Source organism: Antennarius striatus, chromosome 13, assembly GCF_040054535.1.
Source record: "Antennarius striatus isolate MH-2024 chromosome 13, ASM4005453v1, whole genome shotgun sequence".
Lineage (NCBI taxonomy): Eukaryota > Metazoa > Chordata > Actinopteri > Lophiiformes > Antennariidae > Antennarius > Antennarius striatus.
This window is the reverse complement of record NC_090788.1, coordinates 4,411,282-4,431,591: the sequence shown is the minus strand read 5'-3', so window position 1 is coordinate 4,431,591 and position 20,310 is coordinate 4,411,282. Positions and strand designations below refer to the sequence as shown.

The following is a 20,310-nucleotide window of genomic DNA, read 5'->3' as shown; positions in this document are numbered from 1 at the left end:
GACGGATTAAATGTGAAAAGGAGCAACAAGCAAACTAAACATCATTTCAACTTAATCATAAACGAAAACATAATAATACTCAATATGGAGCCCAAAGTTAAAAAAAAAAAAAAAGGAATGGAAAAATAATTACAGCTAAAATGAAAAATATGACCTATCCCTTTAAATTAGCCTCTGAGCCCCGCCTCCTGCTCTGTTAGCAGCCAATGAGAGCGCGGTGCACGTGACGAGCGCTCTTTGCGATGACCTCATCCCTGATGTGGGATGACGTCAAATTCAAGATGGATGGAATCACGACCAGCGCGAGGAAATCTACACAACAGTAAAGTGTGGAGAAACCGCGTTCGGACGACGGGTCGGGTAAGTGAGGGCGGCCCGGAACTCACCGGGAAACTAATTCAACGTGGCGGGAGAAGCGGAGTTGAGGGGAAAAGCTTTTTCCGTCCCCCTCTGACGGAACTCGAAAGGGGGATTCTGCTCAAACAGGCAGCTCCAACCTGTTTTGCTGTTAGCAACTGCGCCGTGTCAGGCCGGGTTCAACCGCTCAGGATAACACACACACTCCCCCCTCTCCAGCCACTTGTAAACCGGGGTGGGGGGTGCGATTCTCTCCCGCACACACCGACTGTGTTTCCATCCCGGTGTTACGTCGGTGGAGTTCATTTAAACGCGCTTAACTTTTCCGGTCCCGCTTTGATGGACGCGTAGTGACGTTAAATAGTACCTCCTAGTGATTCGGTTCTTCCGCCATTTTTCCCCCCCTCATAAGAAAACTAATTTCTCAACTAGACGCGGCGTAAGGTTTTGGAGAAGTTCTGTGTCACGGGTGGCGGAGACGGTCTCCCCGGCGGTGTAACGCGTGGAACCTCCGCTCACTTCCCCAAAAGAGGGCGGACATCGCTGCGGGTCCCCCGCTGCCGCCCTAACGTGGAGTTTGTGTGACGAGGCACCCCAGCGGGTCTTAGTATTTGGTGAATGAATGAAGCTTGTGGACATGAACCATTTGTAACAAGTGTCCATGGCGTCAGGCACACGACTTCCGGTCCGGGTTTTCAAAATAAGTGCATTAACGCGGCGATAACGTTTGGGAAACTGTACTGTAATCCGATTACTTTTTACGTATTTTGAGTAAAATGCTTTCATATAATACTCTACAATCTTAGCATTGCGTAATTATACGTATAACAGTGGAAACACGTTGAATTAAACTTGATTTATTCAGGATATAATGCTCAGTTGTTACTTTGTTGATGTTCAGTCTTACAACAAGCGGATGAATGTATGTCTTTGAAAGTCGATGTCATATTTTATAGTAACGTATTCAAGAATTTTATGATGTCACTTGAGGTGTTGGGTTTTATTTCAGGTTAGTTGACGCCCTTCTGTCGTCACACACTTTCGGTTCTGATAGGCCTTTATTTTAAAGGCACACTTTTGCAACTTCCTGCGTGAGTCTGAGTCACCTGAGGTGACTTCGCAGGTGGGTTTCCACACCTCTCCACGACTAATATGATGTAATCCCCGGAAAGCAGGTACATATGTCCTTCTGTTTGAGGGTCCACCATGTTGGCACGAAATAATTGTGAAAATTTTAACTTAAAAACATAGCTGAATAAACTTCTGATGATCAACACATGATTCACAATGAAATCAGACGGACTGAATTAGGTCGTTTTGTTTCATTTAAGATCAGGCGCATGTGAGGACAACAACGTCATCGTGCTGACGTCACCACAGTGTCGGCTAAGCTCTGAGTGGAAAGTACCAAGACGCAAATATTATGCACTGTTAATACAATTTTTTTTTTTTTATAAAGGGAATTTTTACAGGGATTTATGATACAGCCTGGAAACTGTCAATAATCTTTTTTTTGTTTTTACATGTTGATATTTTCTGATGTTATAATAATCGAGTCTTTTCTATTTACATGGCAGCATAAATATTTTATTAACTGAAAAATGATTTCGTATGACAAATCACAAGACCAATAAACAGACATGCTGAATGTCAAACAGTTTTGTCACTGTTTCTGCCTGTCTCTGACATACTGGCTTTGTGCATGATTGATGATCACCTTTCATATTTGCGTTCCTCCATTAAAATGTTATTCTCTTGTCTTCCAGCCATGGAGAGCCTAGTGCATTACAGCAATCCCTCACATGCCCTCTCTCTGCTGGGGGCTCTGAATGAGCAGCGTCTGCACAGCCAGATGTGTGACGTTGTCCTGATCGTGGGGGACCAAAGGTACCAGGCTCATAAGACCGTTCTGGCTGCCACTAGTGAGTATTTCCAGTCCCTTTTCACACAGATGGACTCTGAGTCACTGAAAGTTGTCAACTTGGACTTCTGTGAGCCTGACGCCTTTGAAATAGTTCTGAATTACATCTACTCCTCCTCGCTGTTTGTCGACAAAGGCAGCCTGGCGGCCATTCAAGAGCTGGGTTACAGCCTAGGAATCCCTTTCCTCACAAACATTGTGTCAACAAGACCACACGCATCTTATTGTGTTTCCAGAAAAAGGCTGTCGTTCTCTGAGGGAGACAAGAACGATGTTCAGACGAGAGGCGTCATAGTGTATCGGGTTCAGAATGACGCACCTCATCCTTCGTGCTCAAATTATCCGAGAAAAATGTCAGAGACGTCATCGTCATCTCCCTACTCTGCTCGAGAGATAGCTGCCCCTCCGTCGGAACACACCTCGTATGAATCAGACAGAAAGTCTGAGTCTTTTAGCAGAAAAGCGTCTGAAAAGAGCGAAGCTGATTCAGTGACTTCCACCTATGCGTACACCTCCATATTAAAAGGGAATGCTTCAAACATCACATCTGTCAGGCCCCAGCTGACGTCATCAGTGTCTTTCAGTGATGCTGAAGTGCAACACATCAGACTGCATCCTGACATTGACCAGGACACCAAAGAGGAGATGCAGGAGCCCGACTATCACACCAAAGTGCCCTTTCAGGGTCAGGCCGGTGAGCAAAGCCAGACCATAGACAGGAGCGGGCCTCTCATTAAGAGCTTACTCCGTAGGTCGTTATCCATGGACAGCCCAGTTCCAGTTTTCTCTCCAACGCTGGAACTCAAGGAGCTGCAAAACCGCGAGCAGTCAGTTGTTAACGTCACGTCAAAAGGAACTGGGACGGAAACGTCTGCCCACAACGGCAACTCCAAAAGAACATCTCCCCTGGTTCTCAGGTCAAAGCATCCCAGCAGGTATGATGAAGAAACTCAGGTAGAAAGAGAGTTCAGCGTCAAAACGGAGCCCAGCAGTCCTCTGGCTGACCCCATGGACATCATTCGGATTACAGTCGGCGACGCGTTGCCAGTCAGTCTTAAAGACTTGCAGACAATTTACGATCAGGAATCCGGGCCAGACTTGAATTCTTTTGGAAAACGAAAGGACAGGCCAGACAACAGGAGATACCCGTTTAAAAAGAACAAAATATTTAAGGAACATTCCCCGTCTCTGAACGAGAACGTCACACAAACAGTACCTCAGAGCGCCGACAGCGAGGAGTCGCCTCAGAACAAGTTTTTCAAATGCTGGAACTGTTTAAAGGTTTTCCGGTCCAGCGCTGGACTACATCGTCATGTAAATATGTATCACAACCCTGAGAAGCCCTACGCTTGCGATATCTGCCACAAACGCTTCCATACCAATTTCAAAGTGTGGACTCATAGCCAAACGCAGCACGGTGTCGTACAAAACCCAGCCTCGTCCTCCAGCTCCTCCATGCTGGATGACAAGTTTCAGAAGAAGCTGATAGATATTGTTCGAGAGAGGGAAATAAAGAAAGCCTTGCTGTGGAAGTTAAAGAGGAACAAGCAGGGTTTGCAAAGTCCTACGCTCGGCAAAAAGAGATCAAGGCCCAGCTTCATATGTCCGTATTGTGGGAAGGTCTTTGTGTTCCAGTCTCAGTACAGACAGCACCTAAGGACGCATGCTGCAGAAAAAGCCGAGGAGACGTCGAATGAGGGAGTCCTCTACCCGGAGCAGAATGAGATCATTCATCAGAAGGACACAGAACCCGGCGTTTACTCCTGCAGGCTGTGTAACATGAAGCTGTCTTCGCTCTTTGAGCAGGGCGACCACGAAAGAGGCTGTCGACACGCGACCGTGTGCCCCTACTGCGGCCTCCGCTTCTCAAGCCCGGTGGTCAAAAAGGACCACGAGATGCATTGTAAGTACAAGAAACTGACATGCCTGGAATGCATGCGGACCTTTAAGTCCTCCTTTAGCATATGGCGCCACCAGGTGGAGGTCCACAACCAAAACATGATGACTGTTAAAGACCAGATTCACCTGAAGCAGCGAGAGGACGATGAAGAGCCGTCTGAGATGCTCGTAGAGGAGCATTTCGCCCATGAGCCTCTGGTGACCGGGAGCTCAAGGGAGAGCGTCAGCTACAGCGACTCCTCGGGTCCACCCATGTATGATTCAGAGGATTCTTCATCCTGTGTGCCTGAGGACCTGAGCATGGGTCACCTGGGCAAGCTGGTGGTGAAGGAGGAGCCGCTAGAGGAGGCCGTGAGCGAGATGGAAAACACAGAGACTGATAAAATCGGCCCCGAAGAACCCGGCGTGTGGCCGTGCGAGAAATGCGGAAATCTGTTCGGCTCCCGCAAAGACCTGGAGCGACACCAGGAGCTGCTGTGCCACATTAAACCCTTCATCTGTCACATCTGCAACAAAGCCTTCAGGACCAATTTCCGCCTTTGGAGCCACTTCCAGTCCCACATGCAGACGGCCCACGAGCCCGGAGCCAAAGAAATCGAGAGGCAGCCTTCGCCGCCGTCTCCCTCTGCTGTCCCGACGTTTCAGGACTCTCAGCGACCCTCGCCGCAAGCGTCTGTGCTCATGTCCCCCGTAACGGCACCGGTAGCCGCCGCATCGACGCAAGAGGAGCCCAGCAGCCCAGAGCCCTGTAGCTCATCGGTAAGCAAGACGAAAAGACCCGAGTTGGAAGGGCAGCTCGGCAGCCGCAGCCCTCTGTCAAGGTCAAACAGCATGGAGAACCCAGGCGGACCTCAGGAATCAGAAACACTCTTTTACCACGCACCCTCTCTCTCTGCCCTGGTATTTAAGAGGCAGTACATGTGCAAACTCTGCCACAGGACCTTCAAGACGGCTTTCAGCCTCTGGAGCCACGAGCAGAGTCACAGCCACATGTGAGCACCACACAGGTCAAAGGACGCATTTCACTTGAGACAATACCAACACACATCAGCCTACAAATGGAAGACTTTGAATGTATAGTTTATTCTCTTGCCTCCGAGGTCATATATTACAGTGGACTTGTTCATTAGAGGTGTTTAACGTGAATGTGCAAACAAGTGCTAGAGTCCTCTGTGAGATGAATAACTGGTTTATTTTCCTCTCAAGCTGTAAGCATTTCTCTATTTTCAACCTCTTTTGATCGTCTACTTGTAACTATCTCTCTCTCTGTTTTCCGCCTCTTATTACCTCCATTGCTCCACTTTTTCATAGGTTCAGTGGAAATAGGTACAACTATATGTACAGGCTTTTTTTTTTTTTAAAGTGTCGATAAAGTGCTTTAAACTCATGAAGGCTGCAGTTAAATTAAAAAGTAGTGCTTAGCTTTTTGTATTGGATCGATCTCTTGATGTGAGTGATGTCTCATGACATAATATTAGTGGCCTCGACATTGTATTCAATATGCACTTTGTTTAACTCTTTTATTGGGCATAAAGTGCAAAATGTTTCTTTGGGTCTCTTTACTAGCTAAGATGTAAAGGCTGCAGTTGTAAAATAACAAATCCCCCCCCCCAATGGTTACTGTTTTGTTTCTTTGTACTTATAGGAATCTTTTGCATTTCTTTTTATATTTCTCATCACCTGTTTTGTATTTTTGGTTGCCCATTGAATAAAACCTTCAGTTCAGGATAGTTGTAAATTGAAACCACACACTGTACATCAAACGCGCCTCAGACGCTTGTTGTTTTAAACATTTCACTATGCAGCCTTGATTGTCTGCTTATGTTATTTGCCCTGTACATTTAAACTGCATTGATAGCCTGATGTGTCCATTTTATTCATCATCAGATGAATTAGATGTTACAGTCATAAGTTTTGAGAGAGTATTTTTTATTTTTCAAAAGTAAACATTTCTACATTTTCCTGTTCGAACTATCTTACCTGAGTTGATTTGGTAGCATCTCAAGAAATAAAAATTGATCATCCAAAGAATTTGGTTCATCATCTCAGCTCTGAGAAACCAGTTTGAAATATTTAGAACAATCTAAGCAGACTGCAGCAAGAACCATTACATTGAAGTTAAAAGACTTGATTTGTGTATATTAGAGATCGTTACAGATTTCAAATTAAAATTTCATCAATGACTGATTCACCAGTGTTATGTAAATACTCATTAACTGATAATTTGCAGTTGAACACATTTGGTAATCGACTGGGTTTTGCAATGCTTTGATTGCCTTATGCAACTTGAAAAACAGTTTGTCGATATTCGTTTACATTAAAGCACAATCGAGTTCCAGACGACACGTGTCTCAGGCTTTTTGAAGGCGTTTCTGTCGAGATGATGGCGATTATACGGAAGCAAATGTATGAATGGTGTGTTCCTGCTTCCTGAAGATTTATTATTATTAAAGACTGTGTTTGATTGTATTTTACTTGTTTTACAATTTTATTCTTATAAATATTTAGTCTTCTGCTTTTGCTTGATGGATTACAACTTATGATTGCTACTACTTGGGAGACGTTGTCCTCAGAGTGCTCCGCCCAAAATGTGGGAATTTGTATTCCACTAATTGAGCAATGTGTTTTGATGTTAAATTCTTTGGAGAGATTCTGTATTGATAATAGTGCTCTTAATTTGTTGTGAGAAATCTTTCTGAAGGTTTCACAGAAATGAATAGACTTGTGTATATGGAAGTGTTTGTATCTTCAATTTTGTACCAAATTTTCTTAGTAAACGAAAGGTTTATCTTTTCAGTGTTCCTGTGCTCTCATTGCAATAATGACTGTTTGTATCGGCATTGGTTGGATTGTTATTGCTTTTGGAGACTTGCAGCTGTTTTGTGTTTAGGTTTTTCTACAGTTTTGTGCTTAATTTCTGTAATAAAGAGTAACAATGGATAATATACCTATCCATCTCATGTAGTATTTGAGTTATTTAGTTAGAAATGGTCAACCCTACCTAGCCCTGCAGCAAAAGTTGGACTTAATCAAACATCCCTACATTTACAGGCATTTAGTGACCCTGAGTAAATGTTTGCTTAGCTTGATTGAACTGAATATCCTTCCTGTGTACGACAAATATTACATGTACCTGTATAAAACAATGTACTAAATTTAGAGGGCCTAGAGTTTGCTCATTCACACCTCCCATTGCTCCTTATTATATGGCAGGAAAACCTTTTTTGCCACATATTCCTAAATCTATGAACCCTTGTGTTCAATGTTAGGTTTTCAAATAAAGATATGACTGTCACACAAAAGAAAATTATATATTTACACACTTAACCAGATATTAACTAGTTTTTGGTCTTGTCATGTGACCGGGGAGTCAAACACAAGCCTGTTGATGAGTCTACCTGAGGCACTAAAGTATGTGGAAACGGACACACACATCATCCTGTTGGCCGACAAACCCAAGCCAGAGGGATGTTTTTGGTGACAGTTTCTCATTGGAAAATTGGGAGTGAACTTAGGAGGCGTTTGCTTTTGTTTAGTAAAAATGGCCAAGTGGAAATCCTGTCCTACCCATGAGTAAGGTCACACTCCATGAAATTTTGTGCAGAGAGGAAGTTTTCACAGAGATGAGGAAATCTGCTCTCATTCCTGGCCACAGCGTTTGCATTTAAAAAAAAGTTGATTTTGTTATCAGTTATTACTAGAACTGCCATACTTTAAAACTCCTTTATTGACACAGTAATTAGCAGCTTTGACATTTTTGGAGAATTTTGCTGATACATAGTGTTAACTGTTTTCAAGCTTCATTTCAAGATGGAAAAAACAAGTTGTAACTTAAAGACTGTGACAAAAAAAACTTTTAAAATAACATTAAAAAGTCAACGATACTCAAAAGCAATACTGAACAGCACAAAAACTGCTAAGTAAAAAAAAACCTGTCACTGCTTCATTGTACTGGGAGTAAAAATAACTAATACCTTCTTGATCAAAGAGTTGTCAGGCACAGCTATAGAGAAAGTCAAGGACAAAATCATCCACATTGTTCTGGCTCTGTTCTCAAGCACCCTCACAGTGCCAGGGTGTCCTTAATCAGCCTCCTCATTGTTGTGCTTACAGAGGTACCCAGAGAATCAGTGATCTGGAAGTTGATTTTGTATAAGTACGGCTGGACATCTTTGAGACTGGTGTCAAAGACGTTATCTAGGTCAGACATGGTGGGCATCTTTGGAAGGTATTCATGGCGGTTGATGACCTCCACGACATTGATCACCTTCTCTCCCAGCTTCTCACCCACTTTCTCGCGACAGATTTGTCTCTCCTGCTCGTTGGCAAGGTTCACCACGTTGACCTTGATGCTCCACACCTCCCAAGGAATACTTTCATCAGAAAAAGGCCAGCGAGATCTCTTCTTCTGGTAAAACTCCAGGGAGATCTGCCCCACGCCATCATTGCCAGAGTTGCTCAGAGCCTCCTGTAGCCAAAACATGATGTAATGGTTAAATTGCAGGCTTGTGCACGCATTACACTCACAAATCACACTTTTAAAAGCACCAATTACCTTGAATTCGAACACAGCTTTCCTCAGAACTTTGTCCAGCTCCTCTGAAGACACTCTGACGAAGGAAAAATCAATGAAGTCGCAGTCGACGTCCAACGTGCCCACCGTGCCAATGGAGTAGGTGCCCTCCTTTTTGTAGTGAAATTTCCCGGTGCTGCGATGCAGTAGAATCGTGTGCAGCAGGGCCAGCATTGCCTCTTCCACCTGCCTCGCCTCCACGGTTACTTCGAGAACTTCCGAGCGACAATTCATTGCAAAACAGGGGGGACTTCGATAAACACACGTCGACACAAAAGAGGTGACGATGGCTTCTGTATGCTAGCTCGATCCGGTTCTATGACGAAAGTTCGCTTTATTTACCTCTACAAATGGGCGGTGCCTATTTCATATAAGTCATTACAGTATATTAAACTAAAATATAAATTCCTTTAAAAGGTTGTTAACCCACAAATGCAATTTGTTCGGAGTCAGCAGAGGTCCATAGGTACAGGCTAATCAACAAGGCAACGTATTTACTACAAAAGAAACCGGAAGCAACATTGTAGTTGAGCTACGGCAAGTCGGAGAGATCAAAAAAATGTTGGTGTTTTTCTATTTATTGTACATAGTATTTTAAGTGTATGTTTAATATTATAGTTGTTATGTAAAATAGTGCATAATAAAAACAAATAAAGTTTTTAAGCCTTTATAAACCCTTTACTACTTAGTTTCGGGTAGTGAAAGGCATTTGTTCGCTCGACCGCAGAAGTCAACAAATGTTCGCTTCTTTCCCGCTGTGCATTCTGGGAATCACAGTTTGTGCCACATATCCGTTTCGAAACGGCAACTTCACAGAGTCCGACTGGGCTGTGGACCAAGTCCGGAGGGTCGGAGTGCTCTTCACGTTTTCTAGGATGTTTGCCCTGGACTGGAGGTCAATTTCTGGGGACTACTTGCCGGAGCTCACCCGCCGCCCATGGAAATCAACCTTTTATGAATAACTTTGGCGCCGTGCAGCTAATTGAAGCAAGTTGAGCAAACTGCGGCGAATATTAGCTAACTAAGCTAACAACTATATTCAATGAGAGAAGGAAAGCATTATTCCATGGAAAATTATGCTAATCCAGAGTCTACCTTTGGTGTTCTGACAATACTTTAGTTTTTCCGTGCGCAATCCGACGCGTCCATATGACTTTCTCAACCTGCTATGGAGGACTACAACATGGATAACAATAAGCATAATTTGCTTAAGGTGTCGAGATCTGTGCTGTTATCACTAGAGAGAGATTGCTTCCATTGATATCGTCCTTCCTTGACCAAGTATATTATGAGGCTGCCAGGACATTTCATAGAGGAAGCCTAATAAATATCGTTTACATTTGCCAAGAATGTCCGACTTGGGAAGTTCCAGTTCATATTTTGGTTTGGAGGATCCACAGTGGCTGTGCATGGTCACACTTTTCATCGCCTCACTGGTTACTCTCATACTGTATTTCGTGCAGTATTTCCAACAGCAGGATTTAGGAAAAAAGCAGAGAGAAATAGAGGACAATGCGGCGAAGGAGGAAGCAGCTTCTCTGCTGGGATGGGCGCTGTCACTGAAAAGCTGGAAAAGTCAGTGGAGAGGAGCTTGGTGCAGGGCTTTGAATGAAGAATCAAGGAAACGAGGGGTAAGTCTCATGACTGCCAAGCCTACATTTTACAGTTTCATGCAGGTGACTTCAATAAAGAAAGTAAAAGGAACTTGGGAGGATGATGTCGCAAGGATAATTAGGTACAGATAAGCTTTTGTTGACTCAACACGTTCAAATCATACACCATTATTTAGATGTAGACACACTTATGATGATTCAAATCCAAGCAAACATCTCTGGTGGCTCCACTGAACATTCCATAACATCTTTTTACTTACCTGTGTTGTTGAAGTGACACCTAGCAGCCCGGATTGTTGTGTAATTACTGTCAACAATTTTACTGTCCTGTTCTGTGAGTTGTGAAACTAGTGTTTGTTGCTAATGTCTCTGTTGTTCTGTTCACCAGGGTCGTGTTCGCTTGACGTTTGAAGAAGATGATGAACTTCAGGCATCGGAGCTCATGGTCAGCCAAGTGTCAAGCTTTCAGAAGTCGGACGGAAAAAAGGTACTTTTTTAATCTATATAAATTTTTAAAAGTTTTAGTATTTTTTATTTGTTTTTATCAGCGATAAATGAATGTAATTTTCTGGAAACGTTGAGATAGATATTGCTGAATGTTGTGGAATCCTCTTCCTTATTTCCGTGGTTTCTTCAGGATTCATTTGAATTATTAACAAATATACATTTTAATCATCTCATTTATGTACTTTATTGAAACAGCTTTCACCTCTCATTCCGTGTAGAACAAGCAATAGAATGTCGTGCTGCGTTTCGACCAAGCTCTGACTCATCAACCCGCCAACGTTTCTGCACCCCCATCAGTTCAGATTTGGCAAATTAATCTGCTTAGCATTTTATGAAGTGTTCACATGTTCATTGTATATTAGAATCCACAATTAATAACCACAATTCTGCTGGAACAAATCTATGAAATGCTTCTTCTATCAGTCACAATACAGTACATGCTGTTTGTGCCAGCGTGCATCAGACTGTGTGGAAAATATTCTCCACCTGGAGGGCTTTTATTTTTGACAGCGAGGTCAGATAGGTAGGAGTCACTCGATGTGTTGCCGGTCCGGTCGGCTCACTGGTGCAAACTCAGCCCTTTCTTTGTCAGCATCATGTTATTGACCAAAACAGTTGCTCCGTTGTGAATGCAGTGTTAGAGTTTAATGAACAGGGGATTATATTACCGTGTGTGTGTGTGTGTGTGTGTGTGTGTGTGCGCGCAACCTTTAAGAAGCTTACACGACTGTCGAGCTCAGCACTTGTAGGCGAGAATGCGCAGCACCTTTATGCTAAGGTGTCCACTCAGTGATCTAATCCCCATCTAGACAAAAAGACATTCACCCCCCCCAAAATAAATACATGCTATCTAAAACACCACGTTACCACAGTGTGCTAATTCACAGTGAAGTTGATTTTTGATTGACTCTGTAAATAAAGTTTTTGGGTAGTTTTTGTAGACTTTCCTCCAGTTCAACGTCCTCAAAGACAAATACTTTGCTTTTCTCAATAATCAGTGTTGACAAAAGTCAAACTGGTTTTGTTCTGTATGTATCATGTATGTCAGATGTTTTATTCCCACCCTAACGCCTCACTCGGTCTTCCCAACAGGCGGCTTCCTGCTGTGTGGTCGGGGAGAAGCTTCAGTTCTCCGTCAGAGCAGCTTCCACCACCTTGGCTTCAGCAGATCCTCATAAATACACCGTCTGTATAGCGCCGCTGGAGCTGAAGGTAAACGTGCCACAGGTGGTTCGATGGCTGCTGATGAAGTCGAGTTGTTGTTGTTTTGTGCGCTTTGCAAAACGACGTGTCTGAAAAGTTGCTTACATCTTTTTAAAGTTGCTGAGGTTTAGTTTGACAGGACATTTTATTGAACGGGGGTTCCAGCTTTAGCTCGCTGCTGCCCGGAGTCTTAGATAGAATAGCCGGGATGTCTTTCTCTGTTTGGCAAATTGTCAAAAGTCTTCATTAAAATCACTGTCAGGCCTATTTTCAGTCGAGCTCGCCTGCTTTAACTGCATTTACATTTACTGGGCCTGTACTCAGGATTGATTTGAATAAAGTTATGACATAAATAAATAATGGCCTCCTGTTCCCTGGGATTTACAGGAATGTACTGTACTTTATTTATAATGGCAAGATCATCCAGTCGTTGAAACATTTCCATCGCTCACTCACAGTATTTTATTAATGAGTCGTAAGTACAGTCAAAGGTGATGTGCTCTGCTTTGCAATGGCTGGTGTGCATAAATCTGCTGACTATCATCCTGTTCTTGGGGTCAATGTTAAATCTGTGCACCAATGTATGGATGCAAGCAGCTATACAGGCTAACCCAATTGTATTAAGTCTTTTTTTAAACCAATAAGGTGCTTGCCATCAATCCAGAGCTCATTGTGCCATAAATACAACCCGAGTGAGAGACGTGGAAGCTGCGTTGAAGGATTACCGCCGAGGCGGTTTTGTTTTGGTTGTGGATTGGTTGTTGTTGCAGGAAGCCTGGCGTCCCCTTTTCATTCTAATAGTTACAGCTGAGCCTGGAAAAGTCTGATGGGTGTTTTCAACTGTCTCCATTCACGCAGTTTCTAACTGAGATGGAGCTAGAATGATCTGGGCTGCTCAGTTCATGGTCACAATGCTCCCCCCGGCGGGCTGCGGTGCACCACACGACCTGTCGCATGTGCGACACGCTTCCCCACCAAAGTGCAAATCCTGCTTTTGCATATCTGTCATATGACACGGGACGCATCTCGCTCCTGTCGTAGCCAGTCAGCTGGTTGGGAACCATAAAACCATTTCCTAGTTCCCTACCCCGGGTCATGCCTGAAAGGGTTTTATTTTTCAGTCGGCGTATCCTTGTATTTTAAGCTGCCGGTATGAAGTGATTTATCTGATATTAGCGTGGCCTGTGATGTTCATCTGGATCCCTCTGAGCGCCGTCATTGCGATCTGATGAGGCCTTTGTTTGGCACCACAGAGGCGGCTGTTCAGTCACACGCTGGAATCCAGGCATGCTGGGACAGGACGTCCCTTTCTGTTTGCTCTCTCTTTCTCTTCTCTCTCCTCTTGTTTTCTCTCAGCTGACCTAGGTGTTGGTGTTCACCTTTCTGGCCTCTTGTCCGTGACCCTTTTCCCATTTGTGCGGCTTGTCTGGAAAGAGGCGTCTTAAGTTTGTTACGGGGTTTGGTGTCAGTTACTAATTTTCAAGGTTTTAGGATCCTGGTTTGAGACACATGATTTATATGAGAGGATAGAGTTCATAAAACAAAGAGAAGAACGTCACACTGCTGTGACCAATCACGTGAGACAGATATCACTCCAGCTGGTCAGCAGTTTCTTCAAATGTTCTCTCCAAGTCAAAATCCAGAAACCAGGGTCCATTTGGACTCGTTTTTACCGACCAGTCAGTCAAAACTCGCTCTCACGTCTGATCGATCCTGCCCCAATCACAGCACACCAGTCACAGATAATCAAATCTGTCAGTTTACATGACATCCAATGCCATAACCATCCCGTTATGAGTTGAGTCACATCCTGAGAGTCGGTACTGATGCTCTCCACGCGAGTTTTATTTAATTTGTATTGAAATACAGATTGAATCTACGGAAAGCTCATCCCCAAAGGCATCATTACCCGTCATGACTTTGTTTTCTCTTCATCCCTCAGCTCAATGTAAAGATGGAAGAATCTAAGGATGAGGTCAGGATGAGCTGGGGAGTGTCCCACCTGGAGACGGGGGAGCTGCAGGTGACGCCCACTTTCAACCAGGTAATTTTTGACACAAACCAGGTCCATCTTTATCTAAATATCTTTAAAAATGTTATCTAAAGTGCAGCGTTTGGTCTAGAATAATGACATTTTATGACGCGTGACTCTGTTAGGACAATCCCAACACTCCCAGTGCAGCGGTGATAATGGAGCAGTTGAAGCAGCTGCTGTTTGCGACCAGTCCCTCTGTGCTGCTGAGCTGCCGGCCCGCTCAGGCCTCAGAGGTCAAGGTGGGTGTAGGGGTAATCTTGGGGCGTTGTTGTTTATCATCCTTCTCATGTGTATGAACAACATGTTGCTCCTTCTTTACTTCCATTAGTCGTCCTACTTGAGTTGTTGAGTTGTTCCCTTTCTGTGGTTCCTCCAATAGGCGGCTCGCAACAACATCGTCTCGCCTCCAAAACCCCCTCGCGCTCACGATTGGAAGCTACTGGTGAAGAACATCCGGGTGACTCTGAATCAGCAGGAAGATGCTGCAGGTTGGACGTTCGTCCCCACGTTTGTGATTTGTGTTTGGTTATTGTGGCCGACTGGCTCTTTGGTGGTAGAAATGAGTTTTCTGCCTTCAGCTTCTCAGCTGTCACAACCCCCCTCCAAGATGTAGGTGGGCAACAGCAAAGCATCAAAACATCACCCTTCATACATGCATCAGTCTGTACATCCAGTGAAAAGACTCCAGAAAACGTGGAGGAGATGTCAGACTACTGGCTGGAGGTAATCCATCAGTCAAAACCGAACAATGGTGGCAGTTTTTGAATACACAAGCCCACTTCAGTCTGACGACAGTCAGTGTGGTGGGGGGGAAACTGAGCAGAGAAGAATGAAAGCAGTTTGCCGGGCCTTTGTCAGCCATAAAACAGTGTGACAAGATGTTGTTCTTGTCTTAAAATCATCCACATCAGTCGTGTTTTGCTACCCAACATGTTGAGTCATCGTCTGATGGTGTCAGGAGTTTTTAGGACTTCAGACGTCCTCAAGCATTCTCTGCTGACCGCTGCTCATCAGAGACATAACACAGCTTCTAACAATTATTCTTCTCCTGTGGCTCGAAGCAGGATCCAGCCGCTGCAGTAGATGTTCCATCTTTGATGCTACATTCATTAAAACATTAAAACTCAGTGCTTTCCCTGTATTTAAGCCCGGCTTGTAGCCATTAAAGTCCACTTTAGATGCTGCATTTTTAAGCACTCATCTTAGTCTCCTCTGACCTGTGCATAATTCATGAAGTACACAACAAACAACCTCTGCTTTCCTAAATTGAGGCAGCAGAAGTAACTCTAATCATTTTACTCTAACTTTAGTAAATAAAACATGTTTTGATTTGTTCTGCAAGTTTATTAAAATATATTAGCAGTTTGATGTTGGATTACACTGTTTTGTTGTTGTCTGGTGTGTCTGCAGGCGGCATGAATCCTCTGTGTTCACTGCAGTTAGATGATCCGCCACAGAGGTTTAACACCTCTGTTTCAAAGAGCACATCCAATCCTGCTTGGGACCAGCCATTCATCTTGTGAGTATCAACATAAGAGTACGAACGATCTCCGCTTCATATGATTGTACTTTTTGTTTTGTCTGTACTGTCAGCACCTGTGATGTATTCTCTTCCTCCCTTTCTTCTCCACCAGTGAATTGAACGGTCTTTCAAAGGAGCTCAATATTCAGTTAATAAACGAGGGACAACCTCAAGAGAGTAAGGAAATCACTCTTATTATTTTCAAGGCAAAGTGAAGATTTTTTTTCTGTGTTTTTGCTGCTAGTCTGTGTTTCCTCTCTTCCAGATTCCTTACTCGGTCAGGTGTCGGTGCCTTTTGATCTGGTAAAGAAGCAACCCAAAGGACAGCAAACGTTTGCACTTATGACCAAAGATGGAGTGACTGGATCGCTCACTACTGACGTAAGAAGGATCACTGCGACTCGATCACATGAATGTTTTCTAAGCTATCAGAGCGATTGTGTCTCCGCCGGTCGGCTGCTGCTCTGGAATTACTGATGAAGGGAAATCAGTTTCTAAGTCAAACAGATTTCTCAGACGTAGTTTGATCAGTTCTGCATTTATTAATTCATCAGTCAATTCAAATACTCTTCATGTCTGACGCTGTTTTTTTCCGGGTGATCGTTCGTTAATCTTAGTTTTCATGATTATCAATTTCACTATTTTTGACCTCCTTTATCACGTTTATATTAACAAAGTTTAATTGACAGTTGATAATAATGGATAAATTGCTGTAACGTCTCTTGTTGGTTTTTGCGCTCTTCAGTTTACCTACCTGGAGCCCAGTGAGGTGAGGTCCTGGCACCCTCCCACTCCAGTCTCCTGTAAGCGCGTGGAGATGGACCGTACAGTCATGCCCTGCGGCACGGTGGTCACCACCGTCACCGCGGTGAAGAGTAAACCAGGTCGACCCCTCCCCCTTGGACTCAGCACAGGTACAGCAACCCAATGCGGTTAAATTACTGTTACTGGAACAAGTGGAATAATATTTTCCATCAACATGAAACAGATGATTCAGAGAGTTTGTTTTCCCCCCTCAGATCCTGCACAGAAAGCGGTGGCCAACAAACCCAAACTGTCTGAGCGCCGTGTCTCAGAGCAGGGGTCGATGATGGGGGCCCCCGTCAGCAAAGCCCTGTCCTCGTCAGACACCGAGCTGCTGATGCTCAACGGCACCGATCCGGTGGCCGAGGCCGCCATCAGGCAGCTGCACCAGTCCGCCAAACAGAAGCTGAAGTCACCAGTGAAGAAGAGCACCATCATCATCTCTGGCATCGCTAAAGTAAGGAGCTCCACCGACACGGTTCCACGCTAGAACGACATGTAAACAAGATGTAAACATAAATGCGTCCTCACAGGCCCCCGTGTCTCAAGATGATGAGCTGTCTCTGATGGCGGGCTACGCCGCGGCGATGGACGCCTCTATGTCTGAGGGCAGCTCCACTCAGGACGTGACCACAGCCATCGCGTCGGGGGCCAGTAGCCCTCCGGAGGAGCCTGAGCCCCAGGCGGGTCCCAGCGGAGCTGGCCCCCCACCAGGGGAATGGGAGAGCCAAACCGGAGAAGAAGGAGACCACATGTCTCTGTCCATGTGTGTGTCTGAGGGGACCTGCAAGAAGAGCAGAGGTGAGAGGTCACCGAGGCGACTCGCCCCGTTTCCTGGAGTGACTGTGGGCGCAGTGACATAACTGTTATTCCATAAATCACACTTTATCCCCCACCAGCATGTTTCCCTTCCAGGCGGGCATTGATTTTTCTCCACATGGCCGTTTCACGGCCATCTGTTTCTCCTCAGTGATGCAGCCTGTTTGTGTGTTCTTCTTCTTTCCCTCCCACCATCTCCAACCTTTTCTTTTCTGAACTATCACCACTGCCGCCTTAGAGGAAAGCAGTGCTAAGCACACATTCTGTCTGCATGAGTAAGTTCCTTCACTGGTTACTCGTAGCATCCCCGCTATGGTAGAGTGTGCAGCGTTTGCTAGTGATCAGTAGAGTAGAGAACAATTTCAGCGCATCAACGTACCCCACTAATTTTATGTTATCCTTTCCATTTCCGCTGCAGGCAGCTTCCTCCAGAAGAGCGCCAGACTTTTCTTCCGGCGGCGTCACCAGCGCAAAGACCCGGGGATGAGCCAGTCCCACAATGACCTGGCTTACCTGGAGTCTCCTGCCGGCGTGGAGCGGGCCAGCCGAACGGCCACGCTGAGCCGCATGCTGACCCGCAAGAGTAAGAGCAAGAGCAAAGCTAACGGCTCTACCTCCATGGGGCAGCCACACGCGTGACGATCCCCTCCCGTTGCCTCAGTCCCTTCCACGACTCCCATCGCCGCCTCCACCTCAAACTTGCACTAGGCTAACCTGCCCTCATTATGTCCGACCTGCATAGCGGAGGCTCCTGCATTGTGAATGGGAAAACTGTGTAGATGGAAATACGTCCTCTTTTATTTACTGCTTTGTGTAAGAAGCAGGACTTCCAACAAAAGCAGGTTTGTGCACGTGAGGATGAGGCTCGCCTGTTGACGCATCATTTAGCATATTTCATCCGATTTTATGCAGCGTTTTTTAAGATCTTTAAGTGCTTTTGTGGCCTTTGTTACGGACAGAGAGGACCGGCGTGGGCCTTCGATTCTTAACCTGACCGACACTGAGGATACAGACGAAACTCTTCCTGCTGTAAAACCATATCCTGAGGTGAACCATCAGGACCAAAGACAAAGTGAAGAGTGGTGTTTGTATGATTTGCACAATTGTACCGTTTTGTTTTTTTGTTTTATTTCCAGTGCAATGACAGGAGCTTCTTGTGGAGTTTCATGTTAGAACTTTCTCAAAGGGAGATCATCTTTTTTGTTGCACAACTGGTGCAAATGAGAGATAGTAACATGACTACTTTTTGACACTAATACTATGAATTATGGCATTTATATTAATTTAAAGCCCTTGTGATATCATTTTAAATGGGACAGCAGCTATATGTAACATGCATATAAATGCTTCGAGGTTTCTGGGACGTGTCAGCCTTTAGCCTAAAGTCAGAATCAGACGTTTATGATAGTGGTGTGCAGAGGTCAGGCAGTCATGCAACCCTGTGGCTAACAAATTAGCTATATGTGAATGTTTACCCCTCCCCACAGTGTTCTCACAATATGCAGCTTTCTTTGTCTTCCTCAAAGATTCCTCCTGTACACTACTGTTATCAGCAGGGTTGGTATGTAAAGGGAACTGAATGAACCTTTAATCCAGGGACTGTGACGTCACACGCAGCCATACCCAACATTTATCCTACACTTGTTTTTATCCTTGAGTGGAAAAAAAAATCTTTTTATTTAACGTTTATGTTGTTTTAAAACACCATCTTGGGGGGCAACCACAAAGTCGGGCTGCTTTTTAAAAAAATTTTTAATCCAGCTGATGATTGTATTTTCTTTTTCGTGAGCGGCTTGTTGAAGACATTTCCTTCATGTCAACTACTGTTCCTTTCGATATCCGCTCAGAGAGACAATTCGGCGCAGCGGCACACAGAAAACAGATTGCCTTACAGTTATTCAGAGGATGATGTCACGGGGCGACTTGATACTTGACGTGACATTTTGGTTCCTGAGGCATCCGCCATCGCATCAGAGGAGTGAAGGTCGCATGACGGGAGCAGGGCCGTGTTTCTGCACCATCAGTACCGACTATAATCATGAAGCCTATGCACATATCTGTTACCTGAGTGTTTACATGAATAGAGTTATTATCAGAATTAAAACACTTGCTGTTCATGATAGGACTGCAGAGCTTGTGTGTCTCTGAGGTCCTGTATCTGGGATTTAGCGGCATCTAGTGGCGTGATCTTGCATTGCAGCTAGACACCTCAGGTGCTGCTCTTTAACAGTTCCAGCTAAAAAATGCAAAAGACACTCTTTAAATTCAATGTTAAGTTTGTCCCTTCAAGGCTACTGTAATATAACAGCAGTGCAAAATGCCAGAGTATATGGAAGAAGCCCTGCATGCCCTGTTGATGTAAAAAGGCAAATTTTTAAAGACACAAAAACATCAGTTATTTATTTCAAACGAATATGTCCTAATACAAGAATCATGTGTACGCTTTTTCATGCATGCATTTTAATCCTACAGACGGGACCGTTAACGGTACATGGCAGAGCCGTGATCCCTCCTCACCACTCGCTCGCCACTATTCCTGTCTGCAGTCTGTCACATGATCCTAAAATATGTTAAATTCAGGCTGAGATCAGAACATGTTGTGAGTCAGATGGAGTCCTCCTCAAACAGAGAAATGGGTTGTTAGATTCGTGCTCAGCTTCACAGCCCATGCTTCTGGCAGCCTGCTAATATCAGCTACTGTTATGCAATCACTCAGCAGTAGGTATGTATGATTAATAAACCTGCTTCCTGGTGTTTTTAATTGGAATCTATCTGCTATGTGCACAGAAAACTGACTTTACCTTTATGGTAGTCAGACACTTCCGTGCTGGGACTTTAACTTATATGCTTATTGGGTTGGGGTTTTTTTTTCCATTTTCAACAATAAATATTAGTTGAATAATGAAGATTTTGTTGCTGCTGCTTGTAATATTTTACATCTTATGTTGGGGATTTTAAATCAAAGTCTTTCTAGTTTCTTAAAGCTGGTTAAAAATGATTAGCCACTAATTATATATTCAATTGCTATACACTGTATAATACAGGTGAAAATACAAC

At 44.3% G+C, this 20,310-nt stretch overlaps 3 protein-coding genes across 6 annotated transcripts; 2 read left to right on the top strand and 1 right to left on the bottom strand.

Moving 5' to 3' along the window:
• The first annotated feature begins 247 nt into the window (after positions 1-247).
• Positions 248-7,339, top strand: zbtb21 (zinc finger and BTB domain containing 21). The gene is made up of 2 exons (XM_068331518.1): positions 248-360; positions 2,124-7,339. Exon 2 carries the CDS (start codon positions 2,126-2,128, stop codon positions 5,171-5,173), a length of 3,048 nt encoding a protein of 1,015 aa, XP_068187619.1. The 5' UTR covers positions 248-360; positions 2,124-2,125; the 3' UTR covers positions 5,174-7,339.
• Positions 7,340-7,904: 565 nt separating this feature from the next.
• Positions 7,905-9,247, bottom strand: atg101 (autophagy related 101). Its single transcript, XM_068331691.1, has 2 exons — positions 8,733-9,247; positions 7,905-8,645 (listed from the first exon to the last, which is right to left on the bottom strand). Exons 1-2 carry the CDS (start codon positions 8,982-8,984, stop codon positions 8,241-8,243), a joined length of 657 nt encoding a protein of 218 aa, XP_068187792.1. The 5' UTR covers positions 8,985-9,247; the 3' UTR covers positions 7,905-8,240.
• A 312-nt stretch (positions 9,248-9,559) lies between these two features.
• On the top strand, positions 9,560-20,159 carry LOC137606643 (C2 domain-containing protein 2). Of its 4 annotated transcripts, none has more exons than XR_011037886.1 (14): positions 9,560-10,381; positions 10,752-10,850; positions 11,963-12,082; positions 14,016-14,117; positions 14,231-14,347; positions 14,488-14,596; positions 15,519-15,627; positions 15,743-15,807; positions 15,896-16,011; positions 16,376-16,544; positions 16,650-16,891; positions 16,968-17,235; positions 17,672-18,095; positions 18,213-20,159. XR_011037886.1 is itself a non-coding variant. In XM_068331996.1 (14 exons), the coding sequence occupies exons 1-14, from the start codon at positions 10,100-10,102 to the stop codon at positions 17,754-17,756; spliced, it is 1,920 nt and encodes a 639-aa protein (XP_068188097.1). In that variant the 5' UTR covers positions 9,560-10,099; the 3' UTR covers positions 17,757-17,895. The 4 variants fall into 4 exon arrangements, 3 of the variants coding, with proteins under 3 accessions (XP_068188097.1, XP_068188096.1, XP_068188098.1); XM_068331996.1 differs by lacking the exon at positions 18,213-20,159 and adding an exon at positions 17,492-17,528 and having other exon boundaries at positions 17,672-17,895; XM_068331995.1 differs by having other exon boundaries at positions 17,672-20,159.
• Positions 20,160-20,310: the final 151 nt, after the last annotated feature.